Source organism: Strigops habroptila, chromosome 2 (genome assembly GCF_004027225.2).
Source record: "Strigops habroptila isolate Jane chromosome 2, bStrHab1.2.pri, whole genome shotgun sequence".
In the NCBI taxonomy this organism is placed as follows: Eukaryota; Metazoa; Chordata; class Aves; order Psittaciformes; family Psittacidae; genus Strigops; species Strigops habroptila.
In genome coordinates, this window is record NC_044278.2 from 16,734,427 (window position 1) to 16,757,468 (window position 23,042).

General features: G+C 37.4%; 1 protein-coding gene across 3 annotated transcripts; it reads left to right on the top strand.

Annotated features, from left to right (window-relative positions):
- The first annotated feature begins 1,708 nt into the window (after positions 1-1,708).
- Positions 1,709-23,042, top strand: HJURP (Holliday junction recognition protein). Of its 3 annotated transcripts, none has more exons than XR_003989403.1 (14): positions 1,709-1,866; positions 3,073-3,139; positions 4,445-4,509; positions 5,685-5,712; positions 8,972-9,027; positions 10,614-10,653; positions 13,830-13,891; positions 15,045-15,143; positions 16,011-16,071; positions 17,035-18,617; positions 19,159-19,222; positions 20,396-20,483; positions 20,570-20,674; positions 22,425-23,042. XR_003989403.1 is itself a non-coding variant. In XM_030471816.1 (13 exons), the coding sequence occupies exons 1-13, from the start codon at positions 1,789-1,791 to the stop codon at positions 22,546-22,548; spliced, it is 2,415 nt and encodes an 804-aa protein (XP_030327676.1). In that variant the 5' UTR covers positions 1,709-1,788; the 3' UTR covers positions 22,549-23,042. The 3 variants fall into 3 exon arrangements, 1 of the variants encoding a protein (XP_030327676.1); XR_003989404.1 differs by lacking the exon at positions 22,425-23,042 and adding an exon at positions 21,702-21,719; XM_030471816.1 differs by lacking the exon at positions 20,570-20,674.

Consider the following 23,042-nt stretch of genomic DNA (forward strand, 5'->3'; position numbering starts at 1 on the left):
TATTTCTAGTATAAAATTACATTTTAAGAAATTAGAAGACATTCCAGTTGTAAAGTGAGTGACTCCTAAGCTAGGAGCTGTCAGAGGAAAGTAATTAACCTCATGCTGTTTGTGTACTGTATTTCAATCTTCAATTATCAAAGCATTGCAAGGAGATCACAAAACCCCACAATGAAGCACATGATGACCCTAAATCTTAGAGTGAAAAAACAGAGACTTTATGATGCTTTTTTTCCCAAGTGACTTTATGATGGGTTTTGGTTGGTTTTTTTCTCTTTTTCTTTTCTTTTTTTTTCTTTTTTTACCATGAGAATAACTCTGTTGGAAGAACTGAACAGTTAGTTATCCAATGTTTCCTTTTATCAGCTCAATCTGAGATAAACAGAATCTGATTTATTCAGGGTATTTATGATTCTGTTTTTAATCTTAGGAAGTTTATATAAGCTTTTATATATTCCAAGCATATCTTCCACCAAAATGAATAGCAAGAGAAAGTGCTTTCTCTTTCTCAAGCTTCTGCAAATCCACTCCCAGGTGGGTATCAAGAAAATAAAGAATATGCAGTTAGGTGATCATCAGTGAGACTCTGGTTCTTGGATGGTCTGTCCTGCATTCATCCCAGTGGGAGGAGAGCAACAAATGTAGGCGTGGGATCAAGTTCATCATCTTCGAATTGCCACACTCGTCTCTTCCTGCTAGCTGAAATCAACACTTCACTACTCTTGTAACCGGCTTGCTTAGGGGTTCATGCAATGGTGTAAGAAAAATCATACCTTGAAAAGGGGTAAGGCCTTAATTCAGAACCAGAAAAAGGGTAAGACCTGGCAGAAACAGGATAAAGCCTTAACACAGAACTTGTCAGCTGTGGAAACTTAAAGAGTGTTTAAAAATGGACGAAACTGTGTTTTTATTTCTGCCACTACAACTGAAGTAATGAGCTAAGTAAGTAGATAAATACAAATCAGCTTTAGACAAGAAGCCGTTATGAAAACTGCATCTATGTCTTTATGTTGGCAAAAATGCAAATGCTCCTGTAATGGGATCTTCCAGGGAACTTGATGTGCTGAAAACGTTCTAATTTTTTTTAATCTTTCTATCTTTATTTATTGAAAAGGAACAGTTCCTTGAAGAATATTGGAGAGGAATGTGACGATACCCAAAATCTCAGAGCCGGTGGGCAGGTAACATGGCAATGCCAGTTCCAGCCCTCTTCCTCAGCGGCCTCAGGCCTGCAGCCCCACCAGGCCAGCTGGAGAACGACGGGAAGGAGCATCACTCGTGGCAGCCATTTAGCACCAAACCCCAGAGTCCTCACTCCTCCGGCCGCCAGTGCTGAAGCCAACAGAACGGTCACACTCTGTACAGCTTTGCCTAGAGCCGCCCAGCCTGCACCGCTCCCCGGTGCTCCAATGGGAGCTCACGCCGACCACTGTTGCTAGGTAGAATAGAGATTTTGCGCCGCGTCCAACCCCCAACCCGCTGAGAGCCCTGCACCCAATGGGAGGGCTTCGAGGCGGGTTGACGCTGAACAGGGCGTGGGCGCTCGGCCGCCGGAGCAGCCAGTCAGAATGAGAAGAGCGCCCCACCGCGCACTGGGATAGGCTTCAGCGTCTGAACTGACGCGAGCAAAGCCCAATCAGAGGCGGGAAACGGGGCGGAAGGCCGTGGCGATTGAAGTGGCGCACAGTTTGAATTGGCGTGGGGCGGAGTGGGAGCGTGTGGCGGCGGCTGGGGCATGCGGGGCGCCCGCCGTCCCCCGGCGCCGCGGAGCAGACCGGGCCGCTCGCCATGGCCTTGGACCTGGACGAGCGGCTGCGGCAGAGCAACGCCCGCTTCGTCGCCTCCATCCAACGCATCTTGGATCGGGTGAGGGCCGCGCTCACGAGCCGTCCCGGCCGTTGGGCAGGGGCCGCTGGGCACCGCCCTGGGGCGATGGCGGCGGGGAAGCCCTGTCAGCAGCGCGGCCGAGCCCAGCGGCGCCTCCAGGCTGCTGCCGCTGCCCTACCTCGCTCACCTTACTCGGGCGCGAGTTCTGCTTACGGTTTCCTTCGCGGGAATGGCGTGTGGGGTGGTCGGGCCTGGCTGCCCCTGTGCGTCCCTCTGGAAGGCTGTTGGGCAGCACGGCGCTCTGCGCGCCTCGCCTCAGGCAGCGGCAGCGCCCTCCGCTCCCCTTCTGCCTGACCAGCTCTAAGTGCCGGGGTGTCATTACTGACAGGTTCCATTTTCTATCTGTGCACTAATGTGCAGGAACTAAATTCTCTTGACAGTTAATTACTTGCTGTGTCACAACCTATTTTTCCTGGCTGCCAAAAGCAGCTGTCACCCGGGGCTTCGTGCAGCTTTGCAGTTTGTCCTGAGCCGTGCACCCCTGTGCCTTGGCATGAGTAAACTAGAAAAGAGCCGGCTCCTCGAATACGTCCATAAGACCTATACCCCGTACTGCCAATATTGAATTAGTGACTTAATTTTAAGTCCAAGTTGTCTTTATGGTGCTCTTAACCCAAATTAGCCAGTATTTTCAATGAAACTACAGAAAAAAGTGGGTGACTCCCTCCACGAATCCTTACTTTAGAGCCATTTTGTATTAAAAGATGTGGGAACCATAAAGCTCTGTCCAGGGTTGCATGTATTTATTCAGGGATGTCAACATTGCCATTGAGGGAAGTGTTTTATGCTAATGTCTTGGTGCTGGCGTAAGGCCAAGTCTGGAATTTTTGCATGTAGGCAGCTGTAGTTCTAGGCTAAGTGACTACTACCAGTTACTAGAGGGGAAGTTTAGAAGAAACTCTGTAATAGAGTAACTTAACCACTTTTGAAAACTCCCTGAAAACTTTTGGCTGTGACTGGTTTATGCCTTGAAATTAAATGACTTGCATATATGCTTAAAATAAGTGTGTTTCCTCTAAAAATTGATAGTTCCAGGTTGCTGACTTCTAATTTCAGCCAATAAAACAACATATTGATAATTGAACGTTTTGGTTGAAACAAGATTGTTTAAAAACAATACTTAAAATGCATGCTAAAAGCCTTTAGTCATTTATTCTAATCTTTAACGGTCCTTTTTTTATTTAGTATAATCATCCTTTTGAAGATGATTTACTTGTTTCCATGGAAACTCTCACTTACGATACACCTGATGGTAAGAACTTCTCAAAGCTTTGATATTTACATGCTGTATATTTAGACTTACTAAAGCATGCAATTGTTGGCAGTCATATAACATTTAATTACAACAGATAGTGTATTTTGTCCACTTTGGTATGGCATGTCATATGTGAACTTTTATACATGCATGTAATACCTGGGGAATTCGTTTATATGCCCCATGTTAGTCCTGCATGCTGGTTTAGACAACAGAAAAGAGTTATTAGCAAAGTTGAGGATAACAATAGTTAATATTTGGATGACTAGAAAGAGAAAGAATCAAAATGGAGAAGACTGAGAGGAAGCAGGTATTAGCAGGAAGTTGATAGGCATGAATGGATTGTGTAGTTCCTGCTCAGAATTCTGAAGGCTGCTCTGATAAGCTTCGGTTATGTCAAATGTCAGGGTGGACTGGGCAGATAGTCTCATTCATTTCCATTGAATGTTGCCATGTGGTTAGTGTAAATCTAACCATAACCATACCACGTTGTGCCATATCATATTTTTCCAGTGTTTCATTATAACTGTTGATCTGTTATAGAGGTGATAATGCTTATGGAAAGCTTACTGTGAAAAAAACCACTGCTGGTCTAAAATATATTGCTTAGGGTTTTAGTGGGACTTGTGACTTAGTGTCTTGGTGGCTTTAATGGGAAATGAAATGTTCTGCCATTTTTTATTATCACTGAAATGAGGATTATGATACGTAGATTGCTGTATCAATTCTGTAAAGTAGTACTTAGTGGACATACACATGAAGTACTACCACAGTGTCAAGCCCAATATAATTGTACCAAATATGATTTACTTTCTAAAGGGTTTTACAGACTGGGAAGCTTGTATTTTACAGCATTTTATATACATTGTGCATCTGGAGAGGGAAAAAACATGCACGCAGCACTGTAATACACAGTCTTGGATTTGTAAAGGCTTGTGTTTAGTAACCTCTATTCAGTATGGGATGAGTATGGATCTCAGTCCTGTAGAGCCTAAATTATGGCTTTAACTAACCTCAGTTACCGTGTAGTGTTCATGGCTTAAATAACATTCAAAAAGTAAAATAATTTGCACTTTTTTTTTTTTTTTTTTCCCCCCTTTCTGTAGCATCTGGGTATTCTCTTATTTATTTTCCTGTAAGTTTTTATTTCAGCAATTGTACTAGATGGAATTCAGGTTTTGATAATATTTTGTTGCTATGTAACATGTTTTTCCTAAATGTTTTTTTTGTTAGAATGATACTCGGTATTGGCAGTGTTATGAGAAAAGCTATGTTCATATTGGTATCTCTTGTTATTTCTAGGAATAAAACAATGGGGGCAAGTGTCAACCAAGAAGATAAATAACTGGAAGAAGGAATTATTTAAGGTACCTAATAATGTAGCCCTCCTATGCAGTCAAAATGTAGCAGTAGTTTTCTTTTATATATAGGAATACATTTTAATCTTGCTGTGCCATATAATATTTGCAAGAGGTATTGATCAGTGAAGCCAACATCTGCTTTAAAATAGGGTTTTAGGATAGATTGGTTAAGTCTGTCAGATGAGGTAGACTTAAACAGATGATTGTTTTACTAGTGGTTAGTACCACTGGTGAACCTGGAAAAATATTTTAAAATGCTCTCAGATGGGGGAATATACTTTTGGATTTCCTTACAATATTGTCATGGAAGTTAACATGCATTGAATTGATTTAGATTGGTTCAGGTAATCAGCTTTTAAATTCTGAAGGGCTTACTAGTTTAATCTTTGGACTTTTTTCTGTAAAATAATGCTAGAGTAGTTAAAGTATCTTTGCAGACTCAGCACTCGCTATTTGTGCCAGTCTAAAGCCATTACTGCTGTGGGCATATCATCTGTATTTTTTTGTGCTGAGTATTTATATTAAACAAGCAGTATTTTCTTTTTCTATTTTTTAAATTCCCCCTTAAGCACTCAGCAGCGAACTTTGTCAAAATCTCTGTGTTTCTCACAGAACTATCAGAATGCACCTTGTTGCTACATTCCGATTATTTGTCTAAAAAGTCAAATCGTGTGGTGTGCCTTGGCACTTAACATGGAAGTTCTGTGTTCTGTTCTGAACCCCACAGAGTGAGGGGATGAGGAGTGAACATCAGTCTTTGGGAACAAGAGTGGATTTAATGGAGTCACAAAGGAGTCTGTGTTTCCCTTTCCACTCCTGGTAATACTTTGTGTGTCATCTACTAGGCATTGCTGCATGACTTTACAGACTACATCTGTTAAGGACTGTAAGAGGAGTTTTCTCTCTTAGCCTCTTATGTGAGCCAAGGTAGCTGTAGCTTATGTTCTTGAAGTGATTTTAACACCAACCGTATGAGAAGAACTGAATGATGGGGTAAGTTTTACCATGTATTTGTGGCTTTTCTGGTCAGGCAGTGTGAAACCTGAAGGAAATCAAATGGTTGTTTATGAAGTGCCTAATTGTAAGGTGTACCAAACTAAATAAAGGTATCAGTTAAGATAATTTTACTAGTCTAAGATTCTTTCAACTTTTTTCTTTTTTTTTCTTTTTTCTAATTGCAGTGGAATAGAGGAAGCCAAAGGAATGCAGGTAAAGTGGTTTTAAATGAATAAGTGTAATAAATTACCATATCCAGTCTTCACTTAATAGAAGCAGTCCTGATTTTATGCCAAACTTTAGGATACTGTTTGGTTTTTTTTTTTTGTGGGGAGAACCACTCAAAAACACAGCAATTCTTACATTTGTAAGGATTTTGAAATGTAGTTTAAAATGTTTAAGATTAATAAATACATTATAATTGATGTTGCTATCATCACAAATTGATTAAAGTAATCTCCTTGTATTGGTTAAACGGACAGCTTTTTGTTGTATTTGTCAGTTCTGTTTGATGTTCGTCTAATCTAAGAATTCCAACTCTGACTTACACTTGCATAAAAGTGGAGAAATTTGGAAGTTGCTATCTTTTTGAAAATAACTAGATAAGGAGGCATTTTAAAAGATGTGTGTTAAAAGAATCTCATGAAGTCACATGATGAGCTATCAAAAATCTAGCAGATTATTCTGTATACTGAATAAATCAGGCTGCCTGGAAGAAAAAGTTGTGTATGTTTATTTTGTTAAAGACCAAGTATCGTGATGGAAGTCAAATCAAGACTGCACAACAAAATGTAATTCTTATATTTCTGAGAGAGATATAACATCTGAATATTTTCTCCTTGTTCTGGAAAGGAGCTGCGTGTTTCAATAGAACACATTTTTTTATTGAGATAAATGACAGGGGGGATATTATGATGTGTAGCACAGCAAAGGTATTTTGGGCTGTATTTTCTTATGGTTTTGACATGGGGTTTTGTGGTTTGGTTGGTTTTTTTTGCTGTTGCTTATTTTATGACATTTATCTGAGAAGCTCATGCTGAACATCTGAGGACAAAACACAACCTATAGCGTCTCTCTCCCTTAGAGTCCTACCAAAAAACTTGTCCATACAGGGTTCAGGTATACATTTTGTATCAGCCTATTAAATTAAAATGTTGAGACAGGAAATAAGGGTGTGATACAAGAAGATTCAGGTTATCTATACCTTTGCCTCTAATTTCTAGAAAATATATGCTGATGGGTCTAATGTATTTTAAAGGAAGCATTACTGTAGTTTTCTGCAAAATACTGGACATAAATTTCCTGAGGCCAGAGCCTTTCAGTGGTATAATACACTTCATTAACTTTGTATGAGAGAGTGGTTTTATAGCCCAGTTTCCTACTGGTTGGAAAACTGTGCTTAGAGTAGTTGTCAATGGTCTGTGCCCAAATTGAGGGGAAAACATGAAGGATTTTTTTCCAGGGCTTCTCCTGAGCAAATTATTAGCTTATACTTTACTTAAGTAAATAGAAGAGGGGATGCCCTTAATTAACTTGCAGATACCAAACAGGGATGACCACTGTGAAAGATAATCTGACAAATTGGAGCTAAAACTTAAAGTAAACTTAGTGTAATTCCATGCAGAGAAGAATAATGTAATAGACATGCAGGAATAATTAAATGCAGGAAGAGGCAATTTTGGAGGTTGGTGGAGCCAGCCAAGAATAGTGCACACTGTCCTAAAAGATATGCACAGGTGCCTGGTATGCATAGCACAAAAGAGGTTTTCTGTGCTGTGTACCAGTGATAAAGCTTCTGGTGAAGTACCTTGTTTTGTATTCGATAGTAGCTTGCCTGGCTGGAGTGAGCCACAAAAGGGGGGAAAAGATTTTCTAGAGCCACTGGTGATAGGATTTAAAGGGGGAGGGAGAGAAAACAAAAGTAAGCCTCTAGGTTAAATATTAGAAAAGCTTTCCAAATGTAAACAATAAGGAAGTCCTGAAGTATTTTTTTTGGAGAATATGGAGTTGCTCTTAAGAATGGGTTAGACTTCTAGAGGTAAGTTAGGTATGGCTTTAAAATGGAAGAAACAGTAGATGACAGCTTTAGATTTCTTTATGCTTTAAGCCTTCAGAAAAATGGAGGTCTTTAGATGTATGCTTGGCACTATTAAGTAATATGAAGTGTTTATAGAGGTAAATGGTGCATATGTGCCTGAGTTAGGTAAGAGAGAAGTTTTCTCACAATTTAACCGAAAAAAAAAAAGGGGGGGGGGGGGCAAAATTGTGATATTTGTCATCAGCTTCTCTGGAAACAGAAATACAGGAAAGAAACCAAGGACAACAAATTCGGCATTAAACAAATTTGCTTAATTTAGGGTGAACATCTGCTAGAGCACATGTATTATTTTTATTTTTTAAGTTGAAGTTTGTCACATGCATCCCATCTTGAGAAGTCCCACTGCAGCTTTAGTACCAGCAGAGTCATAGATTTGGAGACAAAGATCTTCTCTTCTGGGAAAGATTAAATTTCTGTAATGTATGCAGTATGAACAATAGATTTATGAAATAATTTTTATGTGCACATCATAATCATATGCACTGTATACTGACTTGAAAGGTTGTAGCTTGTTACAGATAACTTTAAATCTAACAAGGCAACAGTTAGAAATGTAACTTTTTTCAGCAATATGAAAACAGTTTCTGGTCTGAGTAATTTTAGTAGCAACAATATCTGGCTTAGAGGCTGACTGTGAAATAAGCTTTTGTGGAAGTCACATTTATTTGAAGATAGCTACTTTGTGAGTCTAATATCTTTTGAGTTTCATTTAAATCCATTTGAGTTGTGACAGCTAATGAAGAACCAAATATAGATTGAAATGTAAAAAGGGGAGATGACTCCTAAATTAACAGCTCTTATGCTCTTTATATTGCTTCCTATGAAATAAAGCGGCGGGGGGCAGGGAGAGCGGGGAAACAACCCACAAAGATTGTGGGTAGGACTATCTGTGCAGGAAGACAGGCATAGTGTTTTGGAAAGCCCCCAAAAGCCAAAGTTCACTAGAAAGATGCAATAGAGTTTTTAGGCTCTACCTTCAGGCTTCAGGAGTAGTCAGTCTTTTTCTTGTCCTTTCAACCTATGCCGAAAAAAATTCTCAATAAGTTTGCAGTTGTCTTTTTCAATAAGTGATACCACTTGATAAAGGGACAAATTTTTTTTTCTGTGGTGCTTTATGGGTTAAGAAGAAAACATGTAATACAGTAGATGTACATCTCTAGCCAGAATTAGTATGCTGTGTTTGACTAGAATGTTGTTCTGTTGCTTGTCTATTCTTTGCTTCAGTCCTATGTACTACATTTGTTAAGTGTTTGTTAAACGTTTTTCCAAGATAAGAGTGTATACAAATGATGAAGTAATGAGTTCAGGTACAGCATTGATCTACGACATATCAGATTGAAATAGAATTATCTTTTTCCTCCCATGCGTGCTAAGAAATCTCAAAGGAACAGACCAGTGATTTTGAAGACGAACATCCAACAGTATGTCAGGTATGGGCACCACATTGCATCTACTTTTATAAACCCTCTTTGAGAAAATGTATTTGTGTACTCAAAAAGCTAAGAAAAAAATCATGAGCAGGTGCTCCTGTACCATAGCTGTAAAATTAGATTTTAAAGACCTACTAATTGTGGAATTGAATCACTTTATTCTCCTCAAATAAGTACTTCGGGGGGGGGGGGGGGTGAAGTAATTGAGGGCTTAATGCAGTTCTTTCACTGCAGTTCTTTAAACTGTAGATATCTTACTAAACAATTGCTTTATATTTCCCCTCATGTAGTTCCCCAAGTGTAGTTGCATTATTTTAGGAAAGATGTGTCTTTACTTACTGGGTATGCGTTCATTTAAAATTAAAATCTTCAGGTTCTAGTTAATGTTGATCATCTGGTATACTTCCCCTGATTGTTTCCTCCCCTGACACATTCTGTGCTTTGGGATGGTGATGAACTCAAGTTTTGGCTTGTGTATTTGGTGGTCTAATACATTTTGTGATGGTGGATTCATGGATTTTTTTTATTCTTTTTATTTTTTCTTTTTTTTACGATATCCCTATACATGCTGTTTGTGTGTTAGGGTTTGCATATGTTTCATATAATTACACATCCCCCCCCCCATTGTAATATTTAAGGTATAGAGTAGCAGCCATATCAGCTATGGATTTTGGCAGAATTCTACTCTTTTAAGTTTGTATAAAGGCAGAGATATCCAAAGGCAGTTGGGTATAGGCTTTAAACCATCAAGTGTCTTTTTTGTTAGGCAGTGTGCGTGTCTAACTTGTTAAATTACTATTTTTAAGGTCATCTAGAATAACTTCTTTTGACTTCTTATCTTTTTAAGGAGAAAATATTCAGCATTTGAGGAGTGATATGGGCCTTCTCACTGGTCACTCCTAATTTTTTGTTCTACATAGGTGGTAGTTAGAATTGTCTCATTTTATTGATGACAACCCCCAATATGCTAATTTTGTGTTTGGAAGAGCCAGAAAGGATTTAGATTTTTTAATCTTTTTTCAAGGAATTATGAAGAATATGGTGTCAGATGTAGACTGTAAACATTTAGAAAAGGCTCCTTATCCATATAAATGAGCTTTTTATGCAACTTCTACAAAATAGAGCAAAAAAAACCCCCTATTTGAAATACAGTATCAAGATTATTTGAAGTAGGCAATTAAGAATTGTTTACAGTGGGCAGTTTAATAACTTGTCTTATTATTTGGAACATGAATAAGAGAAAATCTCCTGTAGATACAGGATTTGGTGATTAGAATTCATCTGTCAACTGTGTTTTGCTCTTGTATAATAGCTTCTCCTTTCATTGTTTGTCTGAATACAGAAGGGCTGGGAAGAAAACAGTTTGCTCCATTGAGGAATGAGATGTGAATCAAGACAGATTTGTGTACAGATTTGTTAATAAAGATCGTGTCATTTGGACATAGTTTGTGGAATATGACTCAGTTTGTTTCACCAGCACCACCGTCCCCAAAAAGTTGAACAAGTAGTGAGAGCAGAAAATTCTACAGACTAGTTAATACAGCTTATGCTACCAGGTCTTAAAATTACTTTCATGTGCTTTTAAGGAATTTCCTGAGAACTCCCATGTGGATACATCTGACATAGGTGGGTTTTTAATTTACTTTCTATCTACCTTTTTTTAAGCTTTTGAAAAAAATTGCAAATAACTTTTTCATAATTTTCTAATATAGTAAAAATAATTTTAAGTGTTCTATAACCTTTCAGAAAGTAGAGAATAGGAACAGCCAAAGACTGAGGTACTGGTAGTATTGTGAAATCAATATCCCTGTTACTCTTTAAAATCTCAGTCCTGAATCCCTGATATGTTGGAAAGTCAACGTGGAATATGTTTAATTGCATTTTCTTAATCAAGAAAGGAAGAGTAAAACTTTGGCGTAAGTTGCAATAGAAGTTTTATTAACGATTACAATATATATATTAATTTACAATTACGTATACACAATAACTTCTAGTGGTTTGGTAGACACAAACATTGCATTCAGCTTGTCCTGCAACAATAAGTCTTCAGTAGTGTTTGTAACAGTTTTAACATCAGTCTTGTGCCTTGTCTGCAAAGTTTTGGGTGGGTTTGACCTTGTATTCCAAAATAATTATTTTATTGTATTAATTAGTAGTAACAATCTTTGACTGTTGTTTCAATGTTTAAAACTTGTATTACTCAAAACCTTTTTGTTCTTGTGCATATAAAAACTTACTGTTTTGCATCAACTGAACTATGGCTAGGTGGTAACCAGCATTTTATGATTAAAAGGGTAGTTGCAGCAAAGTATGGTTAGGTGGTGTTTAAATACTCTGGTGTATATTAGGTGATTTGTTTGCATAGCTGTCTCCAAGGCAGATTATTTCTTCTCTGTTAAGGGGAAAATAGCAATCTAACTCATCCTCCTTTCATTTGAGAGGATGGGAAACAAATTTGAGAGGCATCTGTAGCTTGGCTTCTCAAAGTGTCCTTTGTGTCTTCTGCACTCATGGGATGAGTGATGCAGTTCAGGCTGTGGTGTCTTTGTAGCAGCATACAAGAATATGATTATCCAGTCCTCCTCCTTCTCTTCTGAATGTTCTAGGAAGAGACTGGAGAGAATTTATAGCAGCCTTGGTGAGTCCCAGCTATCTCCAAATACAGTAAGACCTAGAAATTAGCTGCTTAGAGATGTGGAATTGGATTCTGCATTTAAAAGTGGAATTCACTTAGGTGTCTTGTGGTTTCGTTGTTTTGGGTGTTGGTTGGTTTGTTTGGTTTTTTGGGTTTTTTTGGTTTTTTTCTAATAAAAGGTTAACAATAGGCCATACTAACTTTTTTGTTAAAAGTATGTCTTTAGCTGCTTTAGCTAAAACTTTAGCTTTGGCAGGTTTTTCATCTTTAGTATTCATGTAGAATGCTTCCCACGTCTTGGGGAAGGCAGTGTTTTTTCCAGGTGTTATATATAATTTTTGTTCCAAAAGTATGCAAAGCCTATTAACAACAGGTACAAATAAAGTATTGGTCTGCCGTGGGGGTACTGACTGATGGCCACTGAACGTAAGCCAGCTTGTGCCCAGGCAGCCAAGCAGCCAACAGCATCCTGGCCTGTATCAGAAATAGTGTGGCCAGCAGGGCCAGGAAAGCGATCATCCCCCTGTACAGGGCACTGGTGAGGCCACATCTCAAATCCTGTGTTCAGTTCTGGACCCTTCACTACAAGAGAGATACTGAGTTTCTGGAGCAGGTTCAGAGAAAGGCAATGAGTCTGATGAGGAATAACTGAGGGAACTGGGGTTCTGAAGAAGAGAAGGCTCAGGGGGACCTTATCACTCTCTGCAACTACCTGAAAGAAGCATGGAAAGAGGAGGTGGCTGCTCTCTTTTACCAAGTAGCAAGTGATAGGACAAGAGGTAACAGCCTCAAGCTGTGTCAAGGGAGGTTTAGACTGGATATTAGGAAAGACTTCTCCTCCGAAAGGGTGATCAGGCATTGGAACAGGCTGCCCAGGGCAGTGGTGGAATCACCATCCCTGGAAGTGTTCAAAGATGTGTAGATAAGGCCATTAGTGACACGGTTTAGTGGTGGACTCAGCAGTCCTGGGGTAAGGGTTGGACTTGATGATCTTAAAGGGCTTTTCCAACCTAACTGATTCTATGATTAACATTCTTACTGCTTCCTCCACTATTGATGCTTAGTAACTGATTTCCTGTAGATAAAGTGACCACAATTTCTATTAGTCTTGTGGGAAGAAACTTTGATAATCTGACAAGTATGGGATTCAGTTATTATAGTTCTACTGGGGCCATGTAGACTGTCAAAGGCAACCCTCCGGTTGCTCAACGTTTTCACTGGAAGATGTGAAATTGGCTTGTCTCCCACAAAGAGACAATAGCATTTCTTTCATATATATCTTTATCCTAGCCCTGTGGCAGCAGCTGTCTGCAGAGCTTTAGATGATGATTACACTGATAGGGAACAAAAAAGGAAGATGGGATTAGCTGGAAAAGATTTTCATTCTGATTTTAGTAATTTAAGAACAGTACAGAAGAGGCAGCGATGTGGTAGATATCATAACCAAGATTATTTTCACTCATTGTTTTCCTTTTCAGGGTTGCTCTTTCCCTCCCTGCAGTGAACACAATTGTGGAATAAAGATATAACAGCCAGGAAAATTCAGAATTGCAGGCTTACAATGCAGTTATGTGTTTTATGATCCTGAAAGACGGAGGCTTTAGCTAATGATGAGTTGGATAGTCTGTTGCATTTCATTCATGAAAATACCCATAGAACACCTAAAAATTGAATTGGAAGGTTTGAATTTGCTTTCTAATATTTTCAATTCTGTCTTATTTCTCACCTTGGCAGTTCTAAAGCAAGTCTTGATAATAAAAAATCAAGAAAAAGTCTTGATAATAACAAACTAAGAAAAGGAAGAATTGTAGAAGGTCCTTACTATTTTTGTTGGGATACTTCGGAATGTAGTGGGAAATAAGAGGGAATGCATGCATTGATGAATCCTGCAGAGCAATACTTTGAAAAGATTTTACTCTCCAAAATAGTTCGCATGAATCTTGAAGAACTGGTTACAAAAAAGTTAGCTTCGCTCGTCTTGAACCCTTAACTATGGTTTTCAGTTGGACTTGAAATGAAAATGTAATACAGATTAAAAAAATTCTAGTGTAGAAAAGTCTTCTAAAATGAAACCAATTTAGTAAGTTATACAGGGTGTGTCTAAAAACATTTCTGTTTTGATTTTGAGTTCAACTGGATTTTATTTTTTATCATCTTCAAACTATAGGTGAAGAAAGTGATGCCGATATAGTTTCAGTAAGAAGAAAATTTGAAGACATTCACTTCCAGGTAAAAATATCTGGTGTCTAATGTAATGCTATAATTTTGTGTTCAATAGAAATGATTGAGCTATTTGAATAGCTTACACATGCCAGTGAGCAGAGTGCTCTGTGTAGTCTGCATCTTAATGCACATTTTTAGTCAGTATAGCAAATGAGAGTGTCAATAAATAATGTCATGAAGACGAATATGAAGTAATATTATGTCTTGGTATTATCAGTATATCAGAGAAAGCCGTACAATATATTGCATAAAAAAGGCAGCTCTGAGGAAGGCTATTATAGGTATAGAAAAAGAATAACCAGATGAATCACAAAGTGAAAACAGTTATAGAAAATATGATCATTCACCTGAGAGTCCAGTATAAAGAGGTAACATGATTTAGAGAAACAGTTAATCCGAGATAATGGCTGCCATAACAAAAGCAGACTGGAATCTTCTGCTGTTTCCCTAACTAGTCAATGGGTATCAGAACTACCCAAAATAGTTACATTGATGGAGAAAAATACAACACATGCTTTGTGTGCACAGCCATTCTAATCCTGTGTTGTTCTTTCTCAAATACAAATTACCAAAAAGGTAATTTAATTTCCTTATTTGTTTAGCATAGTACTAGGTATTGTCATACCTTTGACAACAGCTGATACAGACTGCTTCAGAGAGTGGGAGTTTTGCTAAGGAGAAACATTCGCTGTTTATCACCAAATGCTTTTAGATTTGGCATAAAGGTGCATTAGAGGGTAGATCTTAATTTGTATATGAAGTCATGGGGTGTGAATAATACTTGTAAAGATTTGCAGCCCTGATTACCAGTGCTTTGTAACCTAACACTAGGGCTTTTTTCCTTGTGTTTGTTTTGCTTTTATCAGGTCTTCTGAGGCACTGTGTGCTTTTGCCTATGTCAATAAACTAGTTAGTTATCTCTTTTTGTTTTCTTTTTATATGTCTTCAAATGCAGTTCCTTCTCAGTTGCTTGGAGGTTTTTTCTCCCCACATAAAATGTATGCATTAGAAACAAGTTTATGCTGGTAGGGTATCCTCATCTGAATAACACTGGTTTGAAACAGACCTAAGTAATATGTTTGGCTTTGTCAGTATCAGTAACTTTTATGTGTTTTAACTAATCCCACCCCCCCCCCCCCCCTTTTTTTTCCCCTTTAAGAATCCGAATGCAGATGATGGGAAAAATCAAGAGAAAGTAAAAGTTCAAGTGGATGTGATAGTACAAGACAATGCTAGAAATATTCCCAAGTGGATTGCGGTAACATGTTTCTCCTGTTCTAAGTTATTAGCTAGTTAGAATAAATAAGAACTCTCTAACGCTGCAGCATAATGAATTCTAATACAACTTCTCTGATGTTTCATTGTTCCTCTTTTGCTCGCTGTCTACATAAATATCACAGTATCTCACGTCTCTGACAGCAACGATTTGTAAGAAACAGATTATACCAATTTTTTTTTTTTTTCTTTAATTTATACTTCTTTGAACCCTGATGTTTGAGTTGATCTTCAGTAAGTTTTCTGATAAGTCTAAATTTGAGGTTTGAAGAGAAAATTGGTGGTTTAGCTTTATTTTGGTTTTGGGGGGTAAAGGGAATTGGAGGGAAAGGGTTGTGTTACATGGAATGGCTTCTGTTTCCTACTGGAGTTGCCAGAGATGTATAGATTATCCTGGTGTATATATACATGTGTAAGTTAGTTATATTATCTGGGAACAGGATTAGCAGTGTTCAAGGCCAGGTTGGACAGGGTCTAGAGCAATATGGTCTAGTGGGAGTTGTCCCTGCTCATGGCAGGGGTGTTGGAACTAGATGGTCTTAAGGTCCTTTCCAGCCCTAACCATTCTATGATTCTATGATTAAAGTATGATACATAGCGTAGAAGTTACAAAGATGGTAACTAGCTTTCTAAGATTAAACTGGTAAAAACAATTCTTACTGAACTCTTAGACTAAACTTTTTCCCCGTTGTCTAAAATTAACTAAACCCCTTAGAACCATAACTCTGTACAGGATCTAATATAGTAAGGAGATAGTAGAAGGAGTCACAAATAAGGTTTTGATGTTACTTTTAATGTGCAAAAAGATCAGGATATTAGATTATGTGTCTCTTGTTTCTTTGTTCTTCAGATAGCACCTCAACGCTCATCAGAAGGTCTTCATTTAGCTTCACCAGTGCAAGAACTGATCGGTACAGCTAAATCTTTTGGGTGTTAGCCAAATACGTTAGTTATGAAATGTGTTTTCCTTAAAATTTATTAGAAATAAATATTTAACTTATTGAAAGCCCAGAGGTACTGTTTATCCAACAGGAAAGTTCAACAGGCTGAATTCTTGAAGAGAAGTTAGACATGATTTTGCTTACGCAAAATATATTTGCAAAATACAAACTAAATAACTTGTATACATAATAAGGGCTCTTCTTAAATAGCCCCAGGAAAAAAATGCATAGCTACAAAATTCATCAGCATTAAGCTCAATGAGATGAAATTAATTTTTTGCTTCTGCTTATTTTAAATTCAAGGAACGTAACTGAATGGCTTTGGGTCTGCTGGTACTCAAAAGTGGTACTTTGCTAGTAAACTATCTTCAGAAGCTCTCCAGACTTGATGCAATCCTATGATAGAAGTTTGGTATAAATGATTTTAAGCCCAACAGCTACAACAAGCATGGTCTTCATCATGCTTTATGGCAAGTAAAGCTGCACTGGTACTAGCTAAGTACTAAGATTTGAAGTAATATGGAAATAGAGTAACAAAACCTGTAGGATAAGGCCATTCCTCTTGCTCAGAGATCCACAAAGAGCAAAGCAGTCTGCCTCGATTATGAAAATATTTTATATCGATATGTTAACCTAATTTATTTAATAGTTTTTTCCAACACATTTCACTTCTGTCTTGTGTAGTCTGTTAATTCAATATAGCTAGCAAAAACCTTGTAATTTTTTCAGAATGGATTGTATGTTAATCATCCTCTTAGCCTGGCAAAAATGCTTACTGACATATGCTATTACAGTAAGACTATCCATACCGTATGCAGTTGTTTCTAAGTCATGTAATATGTTACTGGAAGTGCCCTAGTGGGTTTGTGGGTTTTTTCCTTCTTCTGGTTTCTTTTGTGATTCATTTGCATTTTTGTTTTGTTTTTTGAATAGGCAACCAAGCTGCCATTAACGGAAATAATGTAGAGTTTTCAAATGAATGTTCTTCCAGATCTCTATGGTTACAGTTTTCTAGTGTTCCCGTTTCACCAAATACAGTAACCATACCCAGGCATCTGCCTTCTCCAGAACTGAATAAAAGTTGCTGGGATAGTGTCTTGGAGGAGTACCAGTCTGCAGACGAGGAATGCTCCTGGAGCAATGTAACTCTTGCAGACTTGTATCCAGCGATGGTAAAGATACTTACAAGGCTTATGACAAAGCAGTCTCGGAGAAAAGAGTTAAAATATGTGTTTGGATGCTTAAGGCACAAAAGATGGCATTCTAGAAGACCAAAGCTCAATGTCACTGTAGACAAAATAAGAGGGTTCAGACCTCTTAATCTGAAGCAAGCACAATCCAACATATGTAGCAATAGAAGTGAAGACATCCAGAATGAAACTTTTGGAAATGAGAACAGAGAACTCTGTGATGACGAGTGTTCCAATAACAATTTATCAGGTCTGGTACCTTATTCTTGCATTGATACAAATGAAATCAAAGCAGACTACTCTGACTCAAGTTCAAAACACCATTTGGCATCTGGAAAAGGCCAGAGAGTTTCCAAACAGACCCATTTTCCTAATGTTATGGCTAGAATGGGAGAGACCTTTCTAGTTGAAGATGAGTTACAGACTACTGTCTTGCTGAAGAATTCAAAATGCAAAGAAGGTGAAAAATTAGCTTACAAATCAGAACATTGTTTTATAACATCTACTGCCAGTTCAGGGTCAACAGCACTTCACCTGGTAAAAGAAAGTAAAACTCAAAAAACTAACTTTCCTTATGGTAATACCTTAGGGCTGTGTTCGTCTGCTTGCAGTTCCTATGGCAACAGTAACACTTTTGCACCAGTCACAAACTGTTCCCTTGCAAGAGCATCAAATACTTTGCTAGTAAATCCTGAAAACCGAACTTCTGAAAGACTAACTTCTTTCCAGCGCAAGCTCTCGTTTTCCTCACTGCCTATGGAGCAGAGTACTTCAAACGTGCCCCAGAAATATGAAGACGCATTTGAAAAACTCTACTACAAACTGTGTTCCAAAGAAATCCAAAAGCCTTTGACATCGACAAGACCTCTTTCAAATTCACAAAACCTTGAAGAGAAAGGAAGATTAGTGAAGAGTAATTTAAGTAATTCTGTGAGCTTTGATACGCATTATGATAGAGAATTTGACAGGATCTATGAGCAGTTGTGTAGGGAGCCTGTTCCAAAAGTTCCTGGGTTTCAGAGAGCTTCAAATTTAAGGAAATATGAAGGAATACAGATGTCTGAAACTGTAAATGCTCTTGTAAACTCACCTGTTCGAACTTTATTTGCAATTCCCAGAGTTAAAAGACTAGGAAATTTTCAAAATGATCTTCTTTGTTCACCAGTAAAGCGACTGAAAAATATCCCAGAACATTATTCTCCTTCAGCAAAATGTCAACAAGTTTCTCACAGAAACGTCAATCTTCAGACAGTTGGCATGGATTTTTTGAACACATACAATGACAATAGCCCCAGGTTTTTTGACAGTCACAACTGTCAGAGTCAGGTACTTAAGGACCTTTTAAAAAGTAAATAAATAAATGGTTGTGCACTCTTTGCTGATATTTGGAAAAAAAAATAGGTTAGGTCTGGAATCTGTTTAAACTTATTGACAGTATATGCCTGGTGCAATTTGGTCAGTAAAGTTCTTTTACAGGTTTGGTGTTTGAGGGGGAAATTGTATCAGTTCTCCTGGATCATGTAAGGAAGCTCACTATATTTCATAACCTTGAAAATGGTTATAAAATGCTCGGCAAGAGATTTTGTTACATTTTAATAGACTGTGTCACTGCTTAAACTAATCTCAAACAGTGACCTTTTTAATTAAGATGTTGCTCTTCTGAAATGATGATGTTTTATTCATTTTATAGATGGACAAGGTGAGGCAAACAAAGCTTTACTGGGTTCCATTGGAGTCATGAGACTTGTTGATTTAAATATTAAATCAGGCCCTTATTACCAGGTTCCCAGTTATTTTCTTGGAGGCAAGTTGTGAAATAATACATGAGTTTTTCCATCAATGTAATCTGTTGATGCTTTATTTTCAGGACTCTGGCTTTCATGACTCTTCAGATAAAATCACTCTTAGTATTCCTGGAACTTCCCTGCAAGGTTAGTTTCAGAAACTTTATGAATTGCTACTTTAGCAGTCACGAGCAGTTCTTCAAAGGGTAAATCTACAGATCTGAAAAGACCACTCTTTAAGTGACAGCCTTTTTTTCTCAGTAATTGAGTATGTTTACGTGTTCCAAAAAGTATAGAATCTATACAGAAAAGGGTTTCCTGAATAGCATGTTAACAGCTGTTTAAAAAGCTTTTCTCTGGGTTAGCCAGGACTTTTTCTACTAAAGATGTTGCTTATTATCAGCTGGTTTTCTCTTCCTTTTTTTAATCTTTTTCGAAGTTTGCTGTTGCTTTTACTTTCTGCATGTAAATGGTCAGCACGAAATGCATAGCTTGTTAATCCTGCGCTTTAATAACCAAATGCTTTTGTTTGGATTCTTCAGCTTTGCAAAAACTTGGTATTGAGTTGTTGCATGACTTCTGTCATGTGCTTAGGTAATTAATCTGGATAAAAAGACTTTTGCCAATTCAGGACAGTAGAATTGTATTATTAAAAAAAAAAAATAAAATCCTACATTAGTTGGAGATTTTAGATGTTAATCTTTTAATTTCCTTTTAAAAAACTGATTTTCTTAAAGCATGTTTATAACGCAACCTGAACTTTTTTTCTTTCTAAGTAAAATCACTAGTGTTTATTTTTCCATATTTTATGAACCCTATCATCAAGATAACAACTAACATGTAAAGGAAAATACTAAGGAAGGTGACTTGAAATATTGTCGGCTGGTATACAATAAGAAAATGGCAGAAGGAATACATTTATTTGCATGGTTCTTTCCTTGTTACATTTTCATTACTGATTAATTGTAAAGAATTTGATTGAGGTGTACTGTCTTATTTTTCCTTCCTCAATTTTTAACTCATACTTTACGTATTACATTTTTTCTGGACTCAACAGTTTCTTCTCTTTCTACCTTTTTCTAATGGTGATAAATTATAAGTATTTTGAAACCTAGCTTATACTTCAATATTCAGTGTATAAAAATGTATTTGAAATTAATTTTTACATTAGAATATTTTCATAAGGAAATTTGCTCATTGAAGTATGCCAGCAAAGTATTACCAATGCCTTAATAGGCTAGTGTTTCAAAAACATAGTGTAGTGCCTGTGCTACTCAGTGTTGTTCTTGCCCTTTTCATACTACTGTTTTTCATCACCAGAATCTGGGATTGCAGATGTCCACTCTGGTTGGCGTGGGGCAATGAAGAATTGCAACTATCCCAGAAAAGCCTCGAAGTGTCACCAAAGGTAAGTGCCTTTGGGGGGGGGGGGTGTGTGTGTGTGTGGAGTGGAATTTCAAAACACGTTCTTGCTGCTCTGTATCTGTATTAAAGGTATGGAGGTTGTAGCTTACACGCATACTTCTAGAATGAAAATCAGCATGGATGCTTGGGAGAGCCCAAGCTAATCAAACGTGGATTGAATTTGAACACTGGAAGGTAAGTGTCTGTGGAAAAAAAACTAGCCAGCCTTCAGCATGGATGGCCAGTGAACACGAGTTAATAAGATGGCCTAACTGAATAGCTACTCTAGTCCTTATTTTGTGTTCACTAGAGAGGCATTTATTATTTTAGATATAACTATAGAATTGTTTTGATTCTAGCTGTGTGTTTGAGCTAACAAGTCTTCTCAGATCCTTGGGGTGTGGAGAGTACAGTATATTGCCAAAAAAAAAAAAAAGACGACTTTCAAGAGTTAGCTTCTGTACACTTGAGCATAGTTACCTGCATTTTGGTTCTGTATAAACAGACAGTGGCTCTGGAAGATATCCAAGATCCTCTCCTGCTGCTGTTCTTATTTTTGGCAGTGTAGTTACATCCCTGGAAGGCGAATACTCCTTCCAGCTTCCTGGATACTGGCCTACTACATCTGCTTTTCTTAGAAAATAAGTGACTTTCAAAGCATTCTCAAGTTCCAGATTTCTTGGAATTTTAATTACAAACCAACTTAATAGACACCAGAATTAAAAAAAAAAAAAATCATTGAGAGTTCTCTAAACATGTTATCATTTTATTTTCCAAAACACTTTTACATGCTTTCTGCCTCAATGTCTAATTTGGCACCACAAGATATGCTGCCTTCCCAAACTCAGTCATGATACGCTCAAGATGATCATACAGCTGATATAAAAATTTTCTGACAATGCTGGAATTAAAACTTCAAAGGAAGCCTGAATGCATTTTTAAACTTCTGTGGAGAAGTTAACTGGAAAAGAAGCTGCATGGTTTAAAGAAAAAAGCTTCAGTTTAAGCAAAGATGGAATTCTAACTTAATCTTGTATTACAAATACATAACAGTAATTGTTCTGAAGGAAAAGGTTTTTCTTTCCTTAATGCACGTAAGTAGAGAAGTTTTTAAGAAAGAGTAGGAAATCAGGATTTCAGAGTGCTTTCTTGCCAAGCCATCTGGAATAAAATCTATTTCTTTGTTCCTTAATTACACAAATGCATGTTTGCTGATTTGTAGCCAAAATGGACTTCAGCTGGCAAGCTTCCTTAGACCTGTGGTGTGATATTCTTAGCCTTCAATGATTCCCAGGAGTGAAGGTCTTCTTCAGTGGCTTCAAAGCCCTCAGAAGTTTTATGCCTAAGCCATGTGGCAAAATGCTGTATGTTGTAATGAATGGTTGGGGAAAGAAAAAGAATATCATCTTCCTGTCTGGAACTTGATTGCCTTTATCTAGAAGATGATTATGAAAGATATTTCGGAGAAAGAAATGTTTATAAGTAATAAACTTTTCTTCAGCTCTGTGTGAATGCTGTCCTACAGCTATACTGCTATACTTTATTGTCAGATGTAAACCAAAATAGTTTAAAATAAATGTTAAAAAAAATTATGACATTTATTAAATTCTATGTAAGGAAACAATATTACTCTGACTTGTCTTTCACTTTTAGCTATTTGTGAATACATTCAAAGATTACATCTCAAAGTTCAGCAGATATTTATATATAATAGGTTAATGTAGTAGCATTACCGAGACATCAAAATGACATAGGATGAAAATTTTCCTATCCAGCTGAAAGCACACAGGAATGCAGATAAGGAGTCCTGCTGCTGTTCACAGTCAAGATTTTCAGATACCTTGCTCCAGTGACTTGTTTCAATTTCATTATGTTCAGTGTAGCTTCAGAAAGCATAGCATTTTTGCATAATTGATTTTATCATCTGAACAAATCTTTTCCATAGGGTATACAGAAAACTAAGCTACACTGATGGCAAAGACCAAAATCCTAGCAATCCCTTGGGCGACTGCCTGGTCAAAACTCACCAAGGAGCATTCATGGACTGCTGCAGAGAAAACGTGTTATAAAGTTTGGTTTGTTTTGGTTATCTTTCTTCCTCCAAGAATCAAGGCCGTGTTATACATATATTTAATCCCAGTTTATTTCCCTGTAATAAAATCTTCAGGAACTGGTTTATCTGTTCTGACGGGGTACTGCTTACTCCTTTGGCTTCATCAGGTATTGCAGGGAATCAGGGTTCCTTTCTATAGCTAAGTTTAAATTATGTATTTACTAGTGCTTATAATAACAGAATATGATCTATATTATCTTTTATCTGCTAATTAGCTTTGATTCTTAACATATTGTTAACAAGCCCTTTCTGCCGAACTCCTGCCTATTCCTGCTTTATAGATGCGTCAGTACTAAATAGATGAAAACATCTAAACTGGGCTTGGATGATCCAAATGCAGTATTATATTCTGTGATTTATAATATTCCTGCTATGTAATTTTAATGTTACATTTTCTAAGTAACTCACCAGAGTTGATTCTTAAATAAAATTTTATCTTTTTTTAGTGGA

Coding starts and splice junctions, on each gene's coding strand:
- HJURP (XM_030471816.1), top strand. CDS start 1,789: ATGGCCTTGGACCTGGACGAGCGGCTGCGGCAGAGCAACGCCCGCTTC. Junction 1,867..3,072: donor TCCAACGCATCTTGGATCGG/GTGAGGGCCGCG, acceptor TTTTTTATTTAG/TATAATCATCCTTTTGAAGA. Junction 5,713..8,971: donor AGGAAGCCAAAGGAATGCAG/GTAAAGTGGTTT, acceptor ATGCGTGCTAAG/AAATCTCAAAGGAACAGACC.